Source organism: Anas acuta, chromosome 31, assembly GCF_963932015.1.
Source record: "Anas acuta chromosome 31, bAnaAcu1.1, whole genome shotgun sequence".
NCBI lineage: Eukaryota > Metazoa > Chordata > Aves > Anseriformes > Anatidae > Anas > Anas acuta.
In genome coordinates, this window is record NC_089009.1 from 1086001 (window position 1) to 1101028 (window position 15028).

The window sequence follows — 15028 nt, forward strand, 5'->3', positions numbered from 1 at the left end:
ACACCCTGGCTGCGAACCAGTGGTCATGGTGGTGTGGGTCTTGTCAACCCTAGGCCATAAAGGGGTTTCTGGTAAGCCCAGGCTCTGTGCCATCCCCATAGGTGTCTCTCCATCAGCTGGTGACAGGATGACCCCATCCCGCAATGGGACACCACACCCAATACAGAAAGATGGGGTGGGCCCATCGGGGGCTAGGGGGTGTCACTGCGGCCATGCATGGCCTCGGATTGCATATGGGGCTATGGGCTGGAGCCCAGCACAGGCTGTTTGTGGGATGACTGCGTCCACCCTACAGGTGCTTCTGGAGGCACAGAAGGACCATGATAAGGACAAAAGTGGGAAGGGTGATGAGCAGAAGCCTGGCTAAGAGCTGGGCTGCACTGGGACAGGGGAAAGACCACCAGAAGAGCAGGAGCCATGCAGTGAATGCCAAGACCATTTGAGGTGCTTGCAATAATACACATCATTTAAGAAACTGATTCACATTTTACTTTGGCCACCCTAAAACATACACACAGGTTATTACCCCCATCCTTGCAGACTCTGCTGTGGAACATCAAGACTTCTCATGCTCCACAGGCTGTTCCTTCCCCACCATCGCTTCTAGGATCTACTGAGCTTTTTCTCCATTTTGCCTCTTTCCTCCAGGCATTTGCAGGGGTTTTCTCTTCCGTGTCACTACTGATGCTCAACAGTTCCACCAAAGCACTTAGGTGCACCCCGAGCACGCTGCAGCGGCAGTGTCCATCGGCCCATTGGGGTGGCCCAGATTCACCTGGAAGCTTTTCCCACCCCGCTGGTGTTTGCCGAGTCCGTGCACTCGCTGGTGCACGATGAGGTTGGATTTCCTACCAAAACACTTCCCGCATTGCTGGCACGGGTAGGGCTTCTCCCCGGTGTGGGTCGTCCGATGCTCGAGGAGATCCGTGCTCTGTGCGAAGCTCTTCTCACACTCGTGGCACTTGTAGGGCTTCTCGCCCGTGTGTTTCCGCTGATGCCTGACGAGGCTCGAGCTGTTGCAGAAGAAATTCCCGCACTCGCCGCACTTGTAGGGTTTTTCCCCCGTATGGAAGCGCTGGTGGACCACCAGGTCCGCGCTCAGCCCAAAGCTCTTCCCACACTCGGGACACGTGTAGGGCCGCTCACCTGTGTGCTGCCTCTCGTGCCGCATGAGCGTGGTCCTGCCCTTGAAGCACTTCCCACACTCGGAGCAGCGGAAGGGCTTCTCCCCCGTGTGGGTCCGCTGATGGACCAGTAGATCCGTCCGGTGGCCAAAATTCTTCCCGCACTCTTGGCACTGGAAAGGTTTTTCCCCCGTGTGCCTCCTCTGGTGGGTGAAGAGGTTGGATTTGTGATTGAAGCTCTTCCCACACTCGGCGCAAGCAAAGGGTTTCTCCCCTGTGTGGATTCTCTGATGGACGGTCAAGTCCGATTTCCGAGCGAATCGCTTCTCGCACTCATGACACTCGTACGGCTTCTCACCAGTGTGCACCATCTCGTGCCTGAGGAGCGTGGATTTGTCCTTGAAGCGCTTTTCACACTGCGGGCACTTGTAGATTTTATCCGCCGCGTGGGTTTTCTGGTGCATCACCAGCTTGGTGCTGTGCCAAAACCTTTTCCCGCACTCGGAGCACTTAAACGGCCTTTCCCCCGTGTGCGTTTTCTGGTGCTCAAGGAAATCAGGGTTATTCCCAAAGGTTTTCCTGCAATCACGGCACCGAAAAACCTTCTGCCCGCTGTGCAGCCGCTGGTGCTTGGCGAGGTTCGACCTGTCGCTGAAGGGTTTCCCGCACGCGCAGCAGGCATAGGGCTTTTCTCCAGTGTGCGTCCTCCTGTGCACGATGAGGTTGGAGTTGTGCCTGAAGCTTTTCCCGCATTCCTTGCAGAAATATTTCTTCTCTTGAGCAAAGCTTTCAGCTGCGGGGTTGGGTTCCTCGAGGACGTCAGCCACGCTCGCATCCTTCCCTGCGCAGCCCTGCAGCCTGCGGTCATTTGTGCCATCCATTCTCTGCCAAAACCAATTTCCTCCTGAGTTTCCTGATGAGGAGATGCTCATTTCAGGTCCTTCCCAACAGGGACCCTTTTCCACCTCGTTCTCCGTTCCATGTCCTGCTGGGTTACAGCAAGAAGAAAGCAGCAATGTTATTTCTAAGAAAAACGCCCCCAGGATGGGCTCGCCGGCTGGGATAGCCACACGGGAGCACAGCTCTCACCTCGCCAAGGGTTTTCCAGGGTCTCCGTCTCACTTTGCTGAGCATCTTCCCACGTTCCCTCACCTTGCTCCATCCGCTCAGCTCCGTTTGGGTCCAAAACAGGGCTGGGGTTTGGCCATGCTTCAGGAAAAGCTGCTGGTCTGGGGGGAGGAGGAGTAAAAGTGTGATAAATCCTCGCATGGGAAAACTCTCCATAGCAAAGTGTGGAACTGGAAATTAAAGATCAGGGGAATGAAATAAATATCAGAGGAATTAAATTATCCCAGAGGTGGGATTAGTGCTGAGAAGCAGTCAACACGGAGTAGGAGGGACACCCTTGGGCAACCCCACACTCGGGGCAGTGCCTGTGTGCTCGGAGCCCCCCATATCCTGAGCCCATCCTGGGGGTCTCACCATCAATGTGATGCTTTTTCCAGTGATGGCGATGCTCCCCGGTCCTTCTGGCTGCTCTTCAAGCTGTAAAGCAGGCCTAAGGAGGAAACTCTGAGCAAAATAAGTACAAAAGTAATAGTAATATTATAATTAAGAACAAGAATAAGAGTAAGAACAAGAAAAAGAATAAGAACAAGAATAAAAATAAGAGTAAGAATAAAAATAAGAGTAGGAATAAGAATGAGAATGAGAATGAGAATGAGAATGAGAATGAGAATGAGAATGAGAATGAGAATGAGGAGAATGAGAATGAGAATAAAGGAGGAGAAGGAAGAGGAGGAAAAGGAGGAGAAGGAGAATAAAAGAATAAAAAGAATAAATAAAAATAAAAAAATAGAGAAGAAGAAGAAGAAGAAGGAGAAGAAAAAGAAAAAAAGAAAAAAATAATAAAAATAAGAAATAAAAATAAACAATAAGAATAAATAAAAATAAAAATAAATAAACCGACCAACCAAATAAATAAATAAATAAAAATAACTATAATATAAAATATATATATTATAAAAAACTCCGACCTGCGAACGGTTAGGGGGCAACTTCCCCCAACTCGCCGCCGGCTCCGGGCGAGCTGGGGACCGCGACAGCCTCCGGGCCACCGGGAGCGACCCCGGAGCCAGCCCCAGCTCCAATCCCGGGGCCGGTGGGCCGAGGGGGGTCCGGCAGCTCCGGTCCCACCCCGGGGCGGCCCCGAGCTCCTCCCGCCCCTTCCGCTGCCCCCCCTCCGGGTGCTGCAGCCCCGATGCTACCGGTACGGAGCCCCATCCACCCACTGCCACCCCCCCCAGATGACCATCCCCCCGCATGTAGTAATGACGCAGAACCCACCAGCAAAAAATAACTATTAAATATATTTTTTAAAAAAGATTATTTATTGAATTTTCAATATAAATTACCTCCACCTCTTTCCTTTCAAGCCACGAATATTTTTAATTTTTTGGCACTGAGACCTCGATTCTCCCTTCAATCAGGCGGAGCAGATGCTCCCCGACACCCCCAGTGGAGCCCTTTTGATTTTCCCCACCCTAAAAAGCTTGGAGGGAAGATGCTCCCCCGCATGTTCCTCTCCTGTATTCTATCAATATAAAATTCCCATAGATTCTATCAGACGTGCAGAAAGCTAATAAGAAAATAAAATCTCCAACCCTTTTGGAAATTGAGGTTTAACGCCTCAGGGCGGGGTGTGCCCTCACTCTTGATTATTAATTATTGATTGCTATTGATTATTGATTGCTGTTTTGAGCTTGATTTCTATTTTGAGCTGGGGCTTGGGTGGGAGCAGGAGAGATTTCTCAGCAATTGTGAGCTAACCTTAGAAGATAAAACAGCAAGATATTAAGGAAATGGGATAGAATGGTAGAAGGGGTCTCTGTAGGGAACAGAGTTCAGATGAGGCTGTCAGAGGAGCAAAGTGAAGGTTGTTAAGCAAACTATACAATAATGTGTGAAATTAGCATTTTTCTGTCACTGAGGAACCCCTATTGTGGCATAGCAATGATTGACCCAACTCATAGCACCCCCTTTTCTTCTCCCTGAGTAGTCTCTGATGCAGAAAAAAATGTGAATCTCACACAGGACAGTATCCCACGCTTTAAACCTCATCCATTTCCTTCTTATTTAGCGTGATCTTAGGATGTGAGCTCTGGCCGAGCCCATTCTCCTACTGCAGGCACTTGGGAGGTTTCTGTCTTCTGCGTCATCGCTGCTGCTCAAGGATGCTCAAGGATTCCTCCTCGAGGGGTTTTGCGCACTCGGAGCATGGGGATGAGCCATCTCCTGCAGGGTTTTGCTCCGGGGTCTTCCCACTTCTCAAGCAGCCTCCCGTCCTCTGTCCCCTGTGGCCTCGCTGGTGCACAAGGAGGCTGGATTTCCTGGTGAACCTCTTCCCACACTCGGCACATGGGTAGGGCTTCTCCCCCGTGTGCGTGCGCTGGTGAGCAATGAGGTCCGAGCTCTGCCCGAAGCTCTTCCCGCATTCATGGCACTTGTAGGGCTTCTCCCCTGAGTGCCATTTCTGGTGCTTGACGAGGCTGGATTTATTGCAGAAGAATTTCCCACACTCGCCACACTGGTAGGGCTTCTCACCAGTATGGAAACGCTGGTGCGTGATAAGGTCCCCGCTCTGCCCAAAGCTCTTCCCACACTCAGAGCACTCATAGGGTTTCTCCCCCGTGTGCAACCTCTCATGCCTGAAAAGCCCGTACCTCCCCCTGAAGGACTTCTCACACTGGGAGCACTGGTAGGGCTTTTCCTCGGTGTGCGTGCGCTGGTGGATGGTGAGCTCCGACCTCCGGGCGAAGCTTTTCCCGCACTCGTGGCACTCGAACGGCTTCTCCCCGGTGTGCACGATCCGGTGGGTGAAGAGGTTGGAGCGTTGGCTGAACCTCTTGCCACACTCAGAGCACTCGAAGGGCTTCTCCCCTGTGTGGATCCGCTGGTGGACGACGATGTCGGAGCTCCTGGTGAACCTCTTCCCGCACTCGTGGCACTTGTAGGGCTTCTCCCCGGTGTGCACTCGCTCGTGCCTGATGAGCGTCGACCTGTCCTTGAAGAACTTCTCGCACGTCGAGCACTGGTAGGGCTTCTCCGCCATGTGGCTTTTCTGATGCGAGCTCAGGTCCGAGCTCTTCCCGAATTCCTTGCCGCACTCTTGGCATTTGAAAGCCTTTTCCCCTCGGTGCAGCCGCTGATGGCAGATGAGCTCCGACCTCTCCTGGAAGCATTTCTTGCAGTGCGAACACTCATAGAGATTTTCTTCTACAACGAGCTGCCCATCCCCATCACAATGGGCGAATTCATTCCCTGCTTTCCTTGGCTCCATCCCATGATCTTTCCCACTGTTATCCCCTTCTGGTTTTATCACCGTAGTTTCACCCATTTTGCCTTCAGCCAGACCCTCCTGCTCCACGTGGGGACCTTCGTCCTTCCTCCGTGTCCTGTCTCCTGCAGGGTGAGATGGATAACATTACTTTTTGCCCTGGGATGGGATCTCCATGACCAGGACATCAACAGCCACTCCCAGGGGCCACAGATGACTGTGGAAGCTGAATTACAGCAAGCCCTGTTGCCAAAAGACACTGGGATACACCCCCACCCGGAACAATTCTCACCCTTATGGGTTAAAATTTTGGAAACTCCCAGTGGTTCCTCTCCCACTCCCCAATTTCTCACCTTTTTGGCTGCTCCCAGTGCTGCCCAGCTCTCTCCCCGGAGGACCAGGTGCCACCAGCTTTCCCCCTTCTTCCATCCAGTCTCTTCTGGGGCCAGAAAGCCCTCTTTTGGGGGCAGACGCGCGGTTGCCAGCACTCCCTTCACCACAATGCTACGGCCAAATCACAACTGGGTGACACTTCCCCGTGGGCTTATTTTGCACCAGCCTTTCTGTTTTGATGTAATCTCCCCTTTTTCCAAACCCTGCAGCACCCCAGGGCTGCAAATCTTAATTTCCCTGGGGGGGGGACCGGGATGCTTAGCCCAATTTGAATCAGATCAGCCTGGTCCCGGCCGCAAGATCCCGGCTCCCAGCGCATCCCCGGCCGGGCAGCGCTGCTGGAAGCTCGGGGAAGCCGGTTGCTGGCCGGGATGCTGCACAGAGGCACAGGAAAAAGCCAAGGGGGACGAGGGGGGAACAGTTCCGGCTGTGCAGAGAGAGCTTTCGGAGGGATTTGTGCTCAGCATCCCTCTCCCTCCTGCTCCCCATCCCTGGCCGCGGATAGGGAGGATCTGAGGACCAGCAAAATACTTCTATTTTAATTTTTTAATTTTTTTTTGGGGGGGTGGAGGAGGAAAGAAATGTGGAAAAAGCCTTTCTGTGCTGTGGATGTGTGTGCTGTGCCATGGCTGTGGTCATCTCGTACACGGGAAATGCAGAGCCCAGCAGAGCAAGCAGCAGCTGTTTCAGCCGGGACGGGCACGGGATGTGGCTTGGATCTGCTGCCATCCTTCAGCAAGGGGCCAGGAACCGCTTCGTCCTGTGGTTTCAGGAGGGTTTCATCCGGCAGCCTGCAAGGTGAGGGGGCAGTTCGTCCCCCTGCAGCTGTATCCTGCTGCCTCTGTGCTCTTCTCCACCTCCAAGCACGCTCCACGTCCGTGCTTCTTTTCCAAGGCGAGAAGATTTGGGATTGTGCTTGCTCATCCTTGATCTGAGAATCTTAAGGCTTGAACCAAGGGACGATAGCTCCCCCTTCTTATTTGCACCACTCGGGCTGGAAGTAAGTTAATTCATTTAATTTGTGCCCCAGGTGTGTGCCATCAAGGCACAGGAGGGAAGAAAAGCATCTCAGTGCCTCTTTTGCTCATGCTCAAATAACTCCATGAGGTCCTGGCTGTTCTTTGCTCCTGCCTCCCACGGGGCTGTGCAGCGAGGTGCTGTGCCATGGGGTGCTGTGCAGTGCGGTGAGGTGCTGGGCTGTGCAACGCACACCCAACTTTGACAGTGGCCATGCACCTGGAGAGCTGCAACGTGATGCTTCAGGCCCCCGAGCTGCGCCATCGGAGCATCTCCATGCACGGACCCAAGCTCTGCACCAGCACCTGGACCTCTGCGCCTCCCCAGGGTGCTGTGTCCGGAGGAAGAGCATCACCAGCGTGGGTGTGGGCCAGAGCCAAGGGAGGTGACTGCCCCGAAGACCACAGCACCGCTCGAGGCCTCATTTCCTTTGTGGCCACAGCATCGCCGATGCCTTGGCGGAGAGCTGGAGGCTGTCCGGCGTGGTGGCTGCAGCCTTCGTCGCCGTGGCTCTGGGCGATGGAGGATGAGGAGGGCTACACCATGCTGAAGTTTGGGGCGAAACGCAGTGCCCCACGGAGGCAGCAAGGCGGTGGGATGGCAGGTGAGGCCATAGGGTGGCGGAGGGGCTGTGGGGTAGGGACAGTGCGGCCGCTGGTGGCTCAAGACCATCAAAATTCTCCTCCAGCTCGAGGCTGGGGAGATGTGGGTTTGGCAAGGGGGCAAGAGATGGGCTTGGAAGGGGGCTTCGTTGGGGAGGGTCCCTTGATTCAAGATGGACGTGTGGGATGGCAAATCAGTGGGGTTGAAGAGCAGAAAGCCCTGAGGAGCACCAAGTTTGGCTGGGCAAGCAGGAGGATGTTCCCTCCACCCTCTGGGCTGCTCACCCAGAAGCTCCCAACACTCCCAGGGCTCCCCAAACCTTTCCAAGTGCAGTTTTTGGGGCCACAGGGTGGGCAGAGGGTAAGATGAAGGGGAGCACAGCCACGCTGCACCCCAGGACATCTCCCAGGCCTTCGTCTCCTCCCAGTTTCGTATCGCATCATTCTGGCCAGCATCAGCACCGCTGGAGCCACACCATCCTGTGCAGGCTTGAAAATTCCCCTGTGCCCTACACAATTAATACAAACCCAGGACCCTATCTGCTTTCTCATGCAGCAGAGGCGAGGAAGGTTTGTTGTTTTTTTTGGTTTTTTTTTTTTTTTCAAGCTGCAATTTCCTGTTCATCTGTGGTGCCGTCGTGGGGCCGGATGGAGACACCTTGCTCCCCCCATCCCCTCTGCCCCATGACACAGCTGGGCTGTGAGGGTGGGCACGATCCAAGCTCATCTTATCCCACAGGATCCTCTCGATGCCAGTACCTGGTCGCCAGCGCAGGATGGGCTTTGAGCACTGGTTTGGCTATAGCAGTGATAACCCTGGGGCTGAGAGGTGAGTAGGGCACCGCCGAGCCACAAATGAATTGCACCGGCACGATGGCACCTGCAGGGACAGGGTGACCCTGGAAGCCACAAGCAGTGATTTAGCAGTGATTTTTTTTTTCTTTTTTTTTTTTTTTGCAGTCTGGCAATTGCATGGCTCAGGACAGTGCTATGTGACTCTCAACACATCAGCCACCGATGCTGAAAACTGGGAGAATGGATGCAGAGGCTGCCTGGAGAGATTTCAGCTCCAGCTGAAAACAGCCCTGTGCAACGCACCCGAGATGGGTAAGCCCATGATCCTGGGGTAACCCTGGCCATCCGGGCCCATTTTGGGGTACAAAACACTTAAGAGCGTGGCCCCATAATGCAAAAGATGCTTCAGGTTGCGGGGGTCTTCGCTGCAGCAAAATGCTGGAAGGAAAAAGTTGTGCCCAAACCTGAGCTGTTCTTGGATCAAACAGCCCCAAGTCTTGGTCAGAATCCGGCCCATGGGGGCTGGCTGCATCCTCAGGGCCTCCTGTCCCTTCAGATGGCAGAGGGTGCCGGCTGTGTCCCCGGGACTGGTTGCAGCACGGGAACTGGTGTTACTGGGTGTCCCACGAGAGCCGGGACTGGCAGAGGAGCCGGGACGACTGCGCCCAAAAGGGCTCTGCCCTCTTCATCATCCGGAACCGGGAGCAGATGGTAAATCAGGGACCTGTTTTGGGGTGGGGGGCAGCTGGAGACCCCCAGCCCGCACCCAGCATCTCCCTGGGGCTAATCATCCTTTTTTGGGGGGGTAGATGGGGAGCAAACAGCACCCATGTCCCCATGATCGCAGCTCCCACCCCTGCCAGGAGCATCCCTGAACCACCCCGATACCCAAAGGGAGGGCAGCTGCACCCCAAGAGGGATGGGACACCCCAAAACAGTCATATAAAAGGGCATCTGCCCCCCAAAAAAGGGATGGGGACACCCAGAGCAGCCCCACGAAGGGTATCTACTCCCCAAAAAAGGGATCGGGACATCCAAAGCAGCCCCACGAAGGGCATCTGCTCCCCAAAAAAGGGATGGGGAGACCCAGAGCAGCCCCACGAAGGGCATCTGCTCCCCAAAAGGGAATAAGAGCTCTCCAACACCCCCTCCTATAGCAGGTGCTCCAGGATGTCACGCAGGGAAGGGGCTACGTCTGGATCGGGCTGGCGGTGACAGGGGCCAAGGGCACCTGGACGTGGCTGGACGGCTCCGTGCTGGACACCAAGCAGTGAGTGCCCCATCCCTTGGCTTTGTCCCCATATTGCTGCGTCCCTAAAAACTGGAGAACTCAGTCAGAGCCTGCTCCTGGGGGAAAAGGAGAAGCAGGGGGGTTTCTGTGCCCACCAGCCCCAGGACAGGGACCTTTCTCCTTCCTCCTGCAGGTTCCACGTCTTGGGCTCGGCCACCAGCGGCAGCTGTGCCCTAATAAAAGATTCCCAAATCCGCTCCGAGGGCTGCAATGCCGAGTCCAGATGGGTCTGCGAGAAGGATGCTGTCGCCCTGTAGCCACCCCATGTCCAGCCTTGGGGCCCCAGGGCTTGGGGGACAAACACCTGCCCTCCTCCTCTTCCTTGGCACCCAAGCAAGGGGTGAATGAGGAGGAATGCATTTCCACCCCAAGCTCCTTTTTCTGACTTGCAGCAGGGCACAGGGGAAAACCCAGCTGCAGCCAGGGTCCTGGTGGATGGGGACAACATCGCTGTCCTCCACAGGCTTGCAGGAGGAGAAAGGGGACAGCATCCAGAGCTATGAGCATGAAGTTTCCATAGCCCTAGATAACATTAAATACAGAAAGAAAATTCAATGGTTTGCCTTTTTTTTTTTTTTTAATATATATAGGATGATCTTGTAGAAAATCTTACAGAAAGACAATTCAACGGTTTGCCTTTTTTATATATATATAGGATGATCTGGTAGAAAATCTTATAATGTCATAAAAATAACACGAGCACAAAACAAAGCCCCTGGGAGAACATGGGGTGCTCATCTCCCCTTGCCTGCATCGGGGAGGGGATGGCGATGCTCGAACATCCCAAAATTGAGGCGCCCCTCTCCCTTCCCTCAGCACTCAGGGGCAGAGGCGAAGGTGGGAGCCTCTCCCCACCCAGAAGAAAGGGAAGATGCTCTCCCCTCCAAAGCAGGCTTTTTGGAAAGTAAAGACAGGGGGGAGTTGCTCGGCAAAGTAGAAAGCTACTTGTTCCCCCTCGTAATCCAGAACCACCCGGATCCTCCTGGGATTCCCACTCGTGGGGAGGGTGGTTGGGGGGGAGGCAAAAGCTCGGTACCGATTCCCACAGCGCCCCACAGCCCAGATCCCCTCCTCCGGCCGAAACTCCAAGCAGCCCCTCCTGGACAGGGAATTTCGGGCCACACCGAGGGCCCAGGTCCCACCAGCCACCACCTCCACCTCCCAGCTATGCCTCCCCATGGTGAAACCCCGGTGGCCCAACACGCAGCAGAAGACATCAAATCGCCTGGGGTCGGGGGGCAAATCCTGCTCTGCATCCGTCCACCTCACCCCCCGGCGGTCCCGGGACATGACGAGGCTCGCGTGGGCAGTATCAGGGTCCAGAGTGACAAATGCTGCTTGGGATGGAGAAAATGGGTGGTAGAAGAAGGCGTCACCCCACCACAGCTTTTTTTCAGCCCCAGCACCACAAATTTGCCTCTCCTGGGTGCTTGAGGAGAGATGTCTCAATATCTTCCTGCTTGGGACAGCCTTGCCTCATGCTAAGCATGGGGCAAAAGCTCTTTTGGGTTTTCAGGAAGCCCACATTGAACTCAACCCATCATTTCCCAGATGCTTTAAGCAGTATTTCGGCTAAAAACGACTGCTGGAGCAGCAGCCCAAGCAGGCTGTTGTCTGCAAGGACTCACCTTTTCCCTCTCCTCCTAGAGATGGTTCTACTTCTTTCTCCAGTTCAGAGGGTAAAATGTCTAGGGGATGAAGAACAACGTTGGATGTCATGATCTCCAGCTGCTTGCTTCTACATGTTTTTAGGATGTTACAGTAAGGAAAGAGCAGACAAATTTGCCTCCCTCCAAGCAGAGAAAACAACCCCTGCTCAACCCAGTTGTGCTCCACCATACCTTGAAATCTCCCCAGCGCCTCTCTGAGGATGTCATTTTGTTGAGAAATGACATGGAGCCTCCTCTCTAGGTCCAAAAAGGTCTCCGTCATCCTCCGGGTGCTGCTCGTCTCCCACCTGGATGCAAACCCTTCCCTTTAGTCCTGGGGCGTATGGAGATGGCATAGCCTGAGATGATGAGACCATCCCTCCTCCAGCTGCGCCCCAGGTGATATGGGGATGAGGAAAATTCCTTCAGTCCCAGGCTTGGAGTCTCCAAGCATCTCAGTACAGAAGGAGGACACTTGGGTTCCTGTTGCCCTCTGCCCTTTCTCTCATGCCTTCCCCACCCTGGGGCTCAGGGGCACCTTTTTGTCCCTCCATGTCTCTTTTTGACCCTGCCTGAACCACCAAAACTTTCAGTTCTCTTCCAGAAACCACGGGGATGGTGGCTGGGATGACCCCTCACACTGAGCAGGAGCACGTACCTGCCCATGGTGCTTCTGGCACTCTGCAACAGAAAAAGAGAGAAAAAAAGAGAGAAAAAGCCTCAGTTCCCCTTCCCAAAATTTGGGGGAAGGCTCCAAGGAAAGGCAACACCAGGATTGATGCTGGACCCTCTCCCTTCTTGCCCCGTGGAGCATCCAACCTGCAGGAATCCGCTCATGGGTTGCTCGAGTTTCCTCTCCGCCTCCCAGATGAGGACGTCGAGGAGCGAAATCTCCCCTGACACCTTGGCCTCCTCTTCCTCCTGCCTCCTCATCACCTCCCTGTCCAGCTCCCCCAGCTGGGCCAGGAGGACGACCTCCTGGTCCTTCAGAAACCGGCGCAGCTGCCGAAATTCGGACACAATTTTCTGCCTCTCAGCCTCTGTTTGTGTCTGTAGGACATGGAAAGACAAGAGCATGGACCATGCTGGTCCAGCACCCCAATTTTTCCTGGGTGATAGCAACAGCTTCTTACCAAATACCCCTGGCATCTCCTCTCCCCACTTGCTTTCAGTTCCAAAAGCTCCTCCCTTTGTTTCTTGAGGTTCTCCAGGTCTCTGTGAATTTGCTCCTGGAGAAAGAAAAACAGTTTGGGGGAATATTTTGGGGGGAGTGGGGAAGGAAGGGATGTGATGCTTGGCTTTTACTGGAAAAAATTTGCAGCGTAGACACAAAAATGAAGAAATAGACACGGGGGGACAAAAGAGAAACTCTTGATGATACTCCAGGAATGCAGTTTGATTTTTAGATGAAATACATTGGAAAATACCCATTAACTGTTTTGGGGTGAAGGGTGTGGCCTGAAAATTATTTTTTTCATATTTTTTAGTCAAATCAATATTTTTTCCTAGTTCTCTCCAATTATTTCCAGTTATTTATTTTTACAGTTTGAAAACAGAGAGAGAACTGTAAAAGGAAGCTGGCTTGAAGCCTATGATCCCAAGAAGCTCCAAGAAACTCCAGCATCCTTTAAAGTGGTCGAAAAACCACCACTTTCAGGTAAAGAAAAATCCCAAATAATAATACCACGGGCCTGACCCTGTCCTCCTGGGCAGGTTCCTCTCTGTGGGCTTCTCCACAAGCCCTTGGTGCACCGCAGCCAGATGCTTTCGCATCCCTCCTGAAGGCAAACGTCCTCTTATGCCACGAGCAGAGCTGCTCCTCCTCTCCGCCTCCTTCCAGCCCCAAGAGCTTCAGCTTCTCCACTAAATGCTCCAGGTGGAGTTTGGGCTGGAAATTCCCCTTCCTGAGGTGGTTTCGGTGGCTGATGGCCTCGGCATCTCCGAGCCTTCCTCGCTCTGGACAGGATTTGGCTGTGCCACCTCCGCAGCTCAGGTGCTCAGGATCTGGCCGATGCTTTGGGACGATGTGGTGGGCGCCTTCCTCTCCCCTTTCCCTTGCTCGAGAAGCAGCAGAAGCCATGGCAGCATCTCCAGCCTCTCCCCTTTCCCTTCTCCTCGCCACCTGTACTGGGGTGAAAACACAAAAGGTCTCGGCACCGGCACGGGCAGAGGAAGGAGGCTCAAAACTCTTCTAGAAGGCAATTTTTGGATGGGATGGATCACCTGCTAGCAAGCCTTTTTTTTTTTTTTTTTTTTTTTTTTTTTTGTGTGTGTGTGTGTTTTGCTACTTATGTGGATGTTGACATCTGTCTTTCAGGCATCTGGTATGAGCTTAATTTTACGTAAGTCTCCATCACCAGCCTCAGATTGGTGTCTCCAGTCCCAGGGGGGCTAAAGAAGAAGCCAAGCATCCCACCCAGCGTAAACGGACATTTCACCCCAAAAAGCTCAGGTTCTAACCTGCTGTTTGTGCCTTCTTCCCCTTCAGAATCCTCTAGGAGAGACCTTGGTGCAGTCTTCCCATGGGAGCAGAAGCCAAGCTGCTTTCAAGGCAGAAAGGCAGTGGGACAGCCAGCAAGACACCAATTCCTCACAAACCCTATGTCAAAGGTGAAAACTGCCTCAAATTGCTAAATATCCCTAAAAAAATACAGAGCCTGGAGCCTCCTGCAGCAACACGACTCCCCTTGTCGTCAGGTTAACCCACCCAGATGGACCACGCAGGGTGCAAACCCAATTTTTATCCATCCCTGGAAGAACATCTCAGCAATGCCAGGGTGGGTGACAGCTTCGCCCTGAATGTCCCCAAAAAGACCCTTACCTGTTAGGCAGCAGAATGAGATCCCTGCAGATTTTTTTAAAGCGTGGGGTGATTTAACCCACAGGGCTCTTCTACGGTGGGTTAGCACAGGCTGTGTGAGCTCACAGGCGGATCACATGTGGGACAGAGGGAAATATCAGCCCTATTTAAGGAAACACGGAGAGGAATGTGCTGCCTGGTGTCTCCCTGCCAGGGAAAGGCTCATATATGACCCCTCTGTCAGATCGGTGTCTCCAACGGAGAATTTGGCTGGATAAAGCTTCAGATAAAATGCTTTGTCATTTTTGGCGATGGGAATAAATGTCTTTTCGAGAGAGATGGGGTGCTGGCAGCACAGCAACCATCCAAGCTCGACCACCTCCTAGGGGCTCAGCACCCACCAGTAGCACAGCGCTCACCTAACAAGCAGCTTTTTTATCCCATTTTCCAGCCTCTTTCATGGGTTACAAATGGCCCAGGAACTCCTTCCTAAATTGCAATTTTGGATTACATCAAAAACAATCTCACAAACTCACACCGAATTTGCTGCTGCTTCTCCAAATGTGGCTGCTGCTTGGTGGCATTTGCCACACTGGTAGTTAATTCCTTTAAAAAAGAACCTTTTTATCATGTTTATTTCTGCTTCAAAATAGGGAGGAATGGTATTTTTGTCTGCTTCACCGTGTGCTCTTAAGTTTTTATATTATCATCTTCAGGTCCTCAGCCACACGTTCTGTCCCTCCACTCCCTCTTCCCCTTGCATGTGTCCTCTCCTGTCTACTCCATGCCAGTGCCACCACACCTATGGGTTGCAAGGGCAATAATGAAGGTTTCTGGCCCAAAAAGCTGTAGAAAGAGAAATTCAAAGCATAGGGCTGAGAGCCTGGGATGCTCTGGCCATTACCCATAGGTGGGAGAAGGCAGCATCCCCTCACCTTGCCTGTTCCCATGATATGATCCATAGCAAATTTCCCATTTTTATTTTTGTCATACTTTTATTCTTTCACTTTATTTTTTACCT

The 15028-nt window shown here is 53.2% G+C and overlaps 3 protein-coding genes across 14 annotated transcripts; 1 reads left to right on the top strand and 2 right to left on the bottom strand.

Moving 5' to 3' along the window:
- Positions 1-466: 466 nt before the first annotated feature.
- On the bottom strand, positions 467-6230 carry LOC137846223 (zinc finger protein 585A-like). Of its 7 annotated transcripts, none has more exons than XM_068664034.1 (4): positions 3161-3325; positions 2607-2682; positions 2214-2353; positions 467-2112 (listed from the first exon to the last, which is right to left on the bottom strand). In XM_068664034.1, the coding sequence occupies exons 3-4, from the start codon at positions 2284-2286 to the stop codon at positions 710-712; spliced, it is 1476 nt and encodes a 491-aa protein (XP_068520135.1). In that variant the 5' UTR covers positions 2287-2353; positions 2607-2682; positions 3161-3325; the 3' UTR covers positions 467-709. The 7 variants fall into 7 exon arrangements, 6 of the variants coding, with proteins under 6 accessions (XP_068520135.1, XP_068520136.1, XP_068520133.1 ...); XM_068664035.1 differs by having other exon boundaries at positions 2214-2422; XM_068664032.1 differs by having other exon boundaries at positions 2607-2696.
- Positions 6231-6278: 48 nt separating this feature from the next.
- On the top strand, positions 6279-10113 carry LOC137846236 (C-type lectin domain family 9 member A-like). 2 transcript variants are annotated; one of them, XM_068664066.1, is made up of 6 exons: positions 6279-7474; positions 8080-8301; positions 8433-8579; positions 8824-8978; positions 9428-9537; positions 9692-10113. In XM_068664066.1, the coding sequence occupies exons 1-6, from the start codon at positions 7084-7086 to the stop codon at positions 9813-9815; spliced, it is 1149 nt and encodes a 382-aa protein (XP_068520167.1). In that variant the 5' UTR covers positions 6279-7083; the 3' UTR covers positions 9816-10113. The 2 variants fall into 2 exon arrangements, with proteins under 2 accessions (XP_068520167.1, XP_068520166.1); XM_068664065.1 differs by having other exon boundaries at positions 6283-7474; positions 9425-9537.
- Positions 10114-10187: 74 nt separating this feature from the next.
- On the bottom strand, positions 10188-15003 carry LOC137846226 (tripartite motif-containing protein 10-like). 5 transcript variants are annotated; one of them, XM_068664042.1, is made up of 8 exons: positions 14029-15003; positions 12904-13334; positions 12341-12436; positions 12027-12257; positions 11866-11888; positions 11400-11515; positions 11187-11246; positions 10188-10895 (listed from the first exon to the last, which is right to left on the bottom strand). In XM_068664042.1, the coding sequence occupies exons 2-8, from the start codon at positions 13285-13287 to the stop codon at positions 10378-10380; spliced, it is 1428 nt and encodes a 475-aa protein (XP_068520143.1). In that variant the 5' UTR covers positions 13288-13334; positions 14029-15003; the 3' UTR covers positions 10188-10377. The 5 variants fall into 5 exon arrangements, with proteins under 5 accessions (XP_068520143.1, XP_068520142.1, XP_068520141.1 ...); XM_068664041.1 differs by having other exon boundaries at positions 12904-13329; positions 13668-15003; XM_068664040.1 differs by having other exon boundaries at positions 13668-15003.
- Positions 15004-15028: the final 25 nt, after the last annotated feature.

Bases quoted from the DNA above. Each gene is read 5' to 3' on its own strand.
- LOC137846223 (XM_068664037.1), bottom strand. From the start codon at position 5,889: ATGGAAGAAGGGGGAAAGCTGGTGGCACCTGGTCCTCCGGGGAGAGAG. The intron at 5,586-5,813 runs GTGAGAAATTGG...CTCACCCTGCAG, and splicing joins CACTGGGAGCAGCCAAAAAG to GAGACAGGACACGGAGGAAG. The intron at 1,866-4,522 runs GTTCACCAGGAA...ATGCGGGAAAAG, and splicing joins TGTGCCGAGTGTGGGAAGAG to CTTCAGGCACAACTCCAACC.
- LOC137846236 (XM_068664065.1), top strand. From the start codon at position 7,084: ATGCACCTGGAGAGCTGCAACGTGATGCTTCAGGCCCCCGAGCTGCGC. The intron at 7,475-8,079 runs GTGAGGCCATAG...TTTTTTTTCAAG, and splicing joins GCAAGGCGGTGGGATGGCAG to CTGCAATTTCCTGTTCATCT. The intron at 9,538-9,691 runs GTGAGTGCCCCA...TTCCTCCTGCAG, and splicing joins TCCGTGCTGGACACCAAGCA to GTTCCACGTCTTGGGCTCGG.
- LOC137846226 (XM_068664042.1), bottom strand. From the start codon at position 13,287: ATGGCTTCTGCTGCTTCTCGAGCAAGGGAAAGGGGAGAGGAAGGCGCC. The intron at 12,437-12,903 runs GTCAGGCCCGTG...TTCTTTCTCCAG, and splicing joins AACCTGCCCAGGAGGACAGG to GAGCAAATTCACAGAGACCT. The intron at 12,258-12,340 runs GTAAGAAGCTGT...CATGTCCTACAG, and splicing joins GGAGATGCCAGGGGTATTTG to ACACAAACAGAGGCTGAGAG.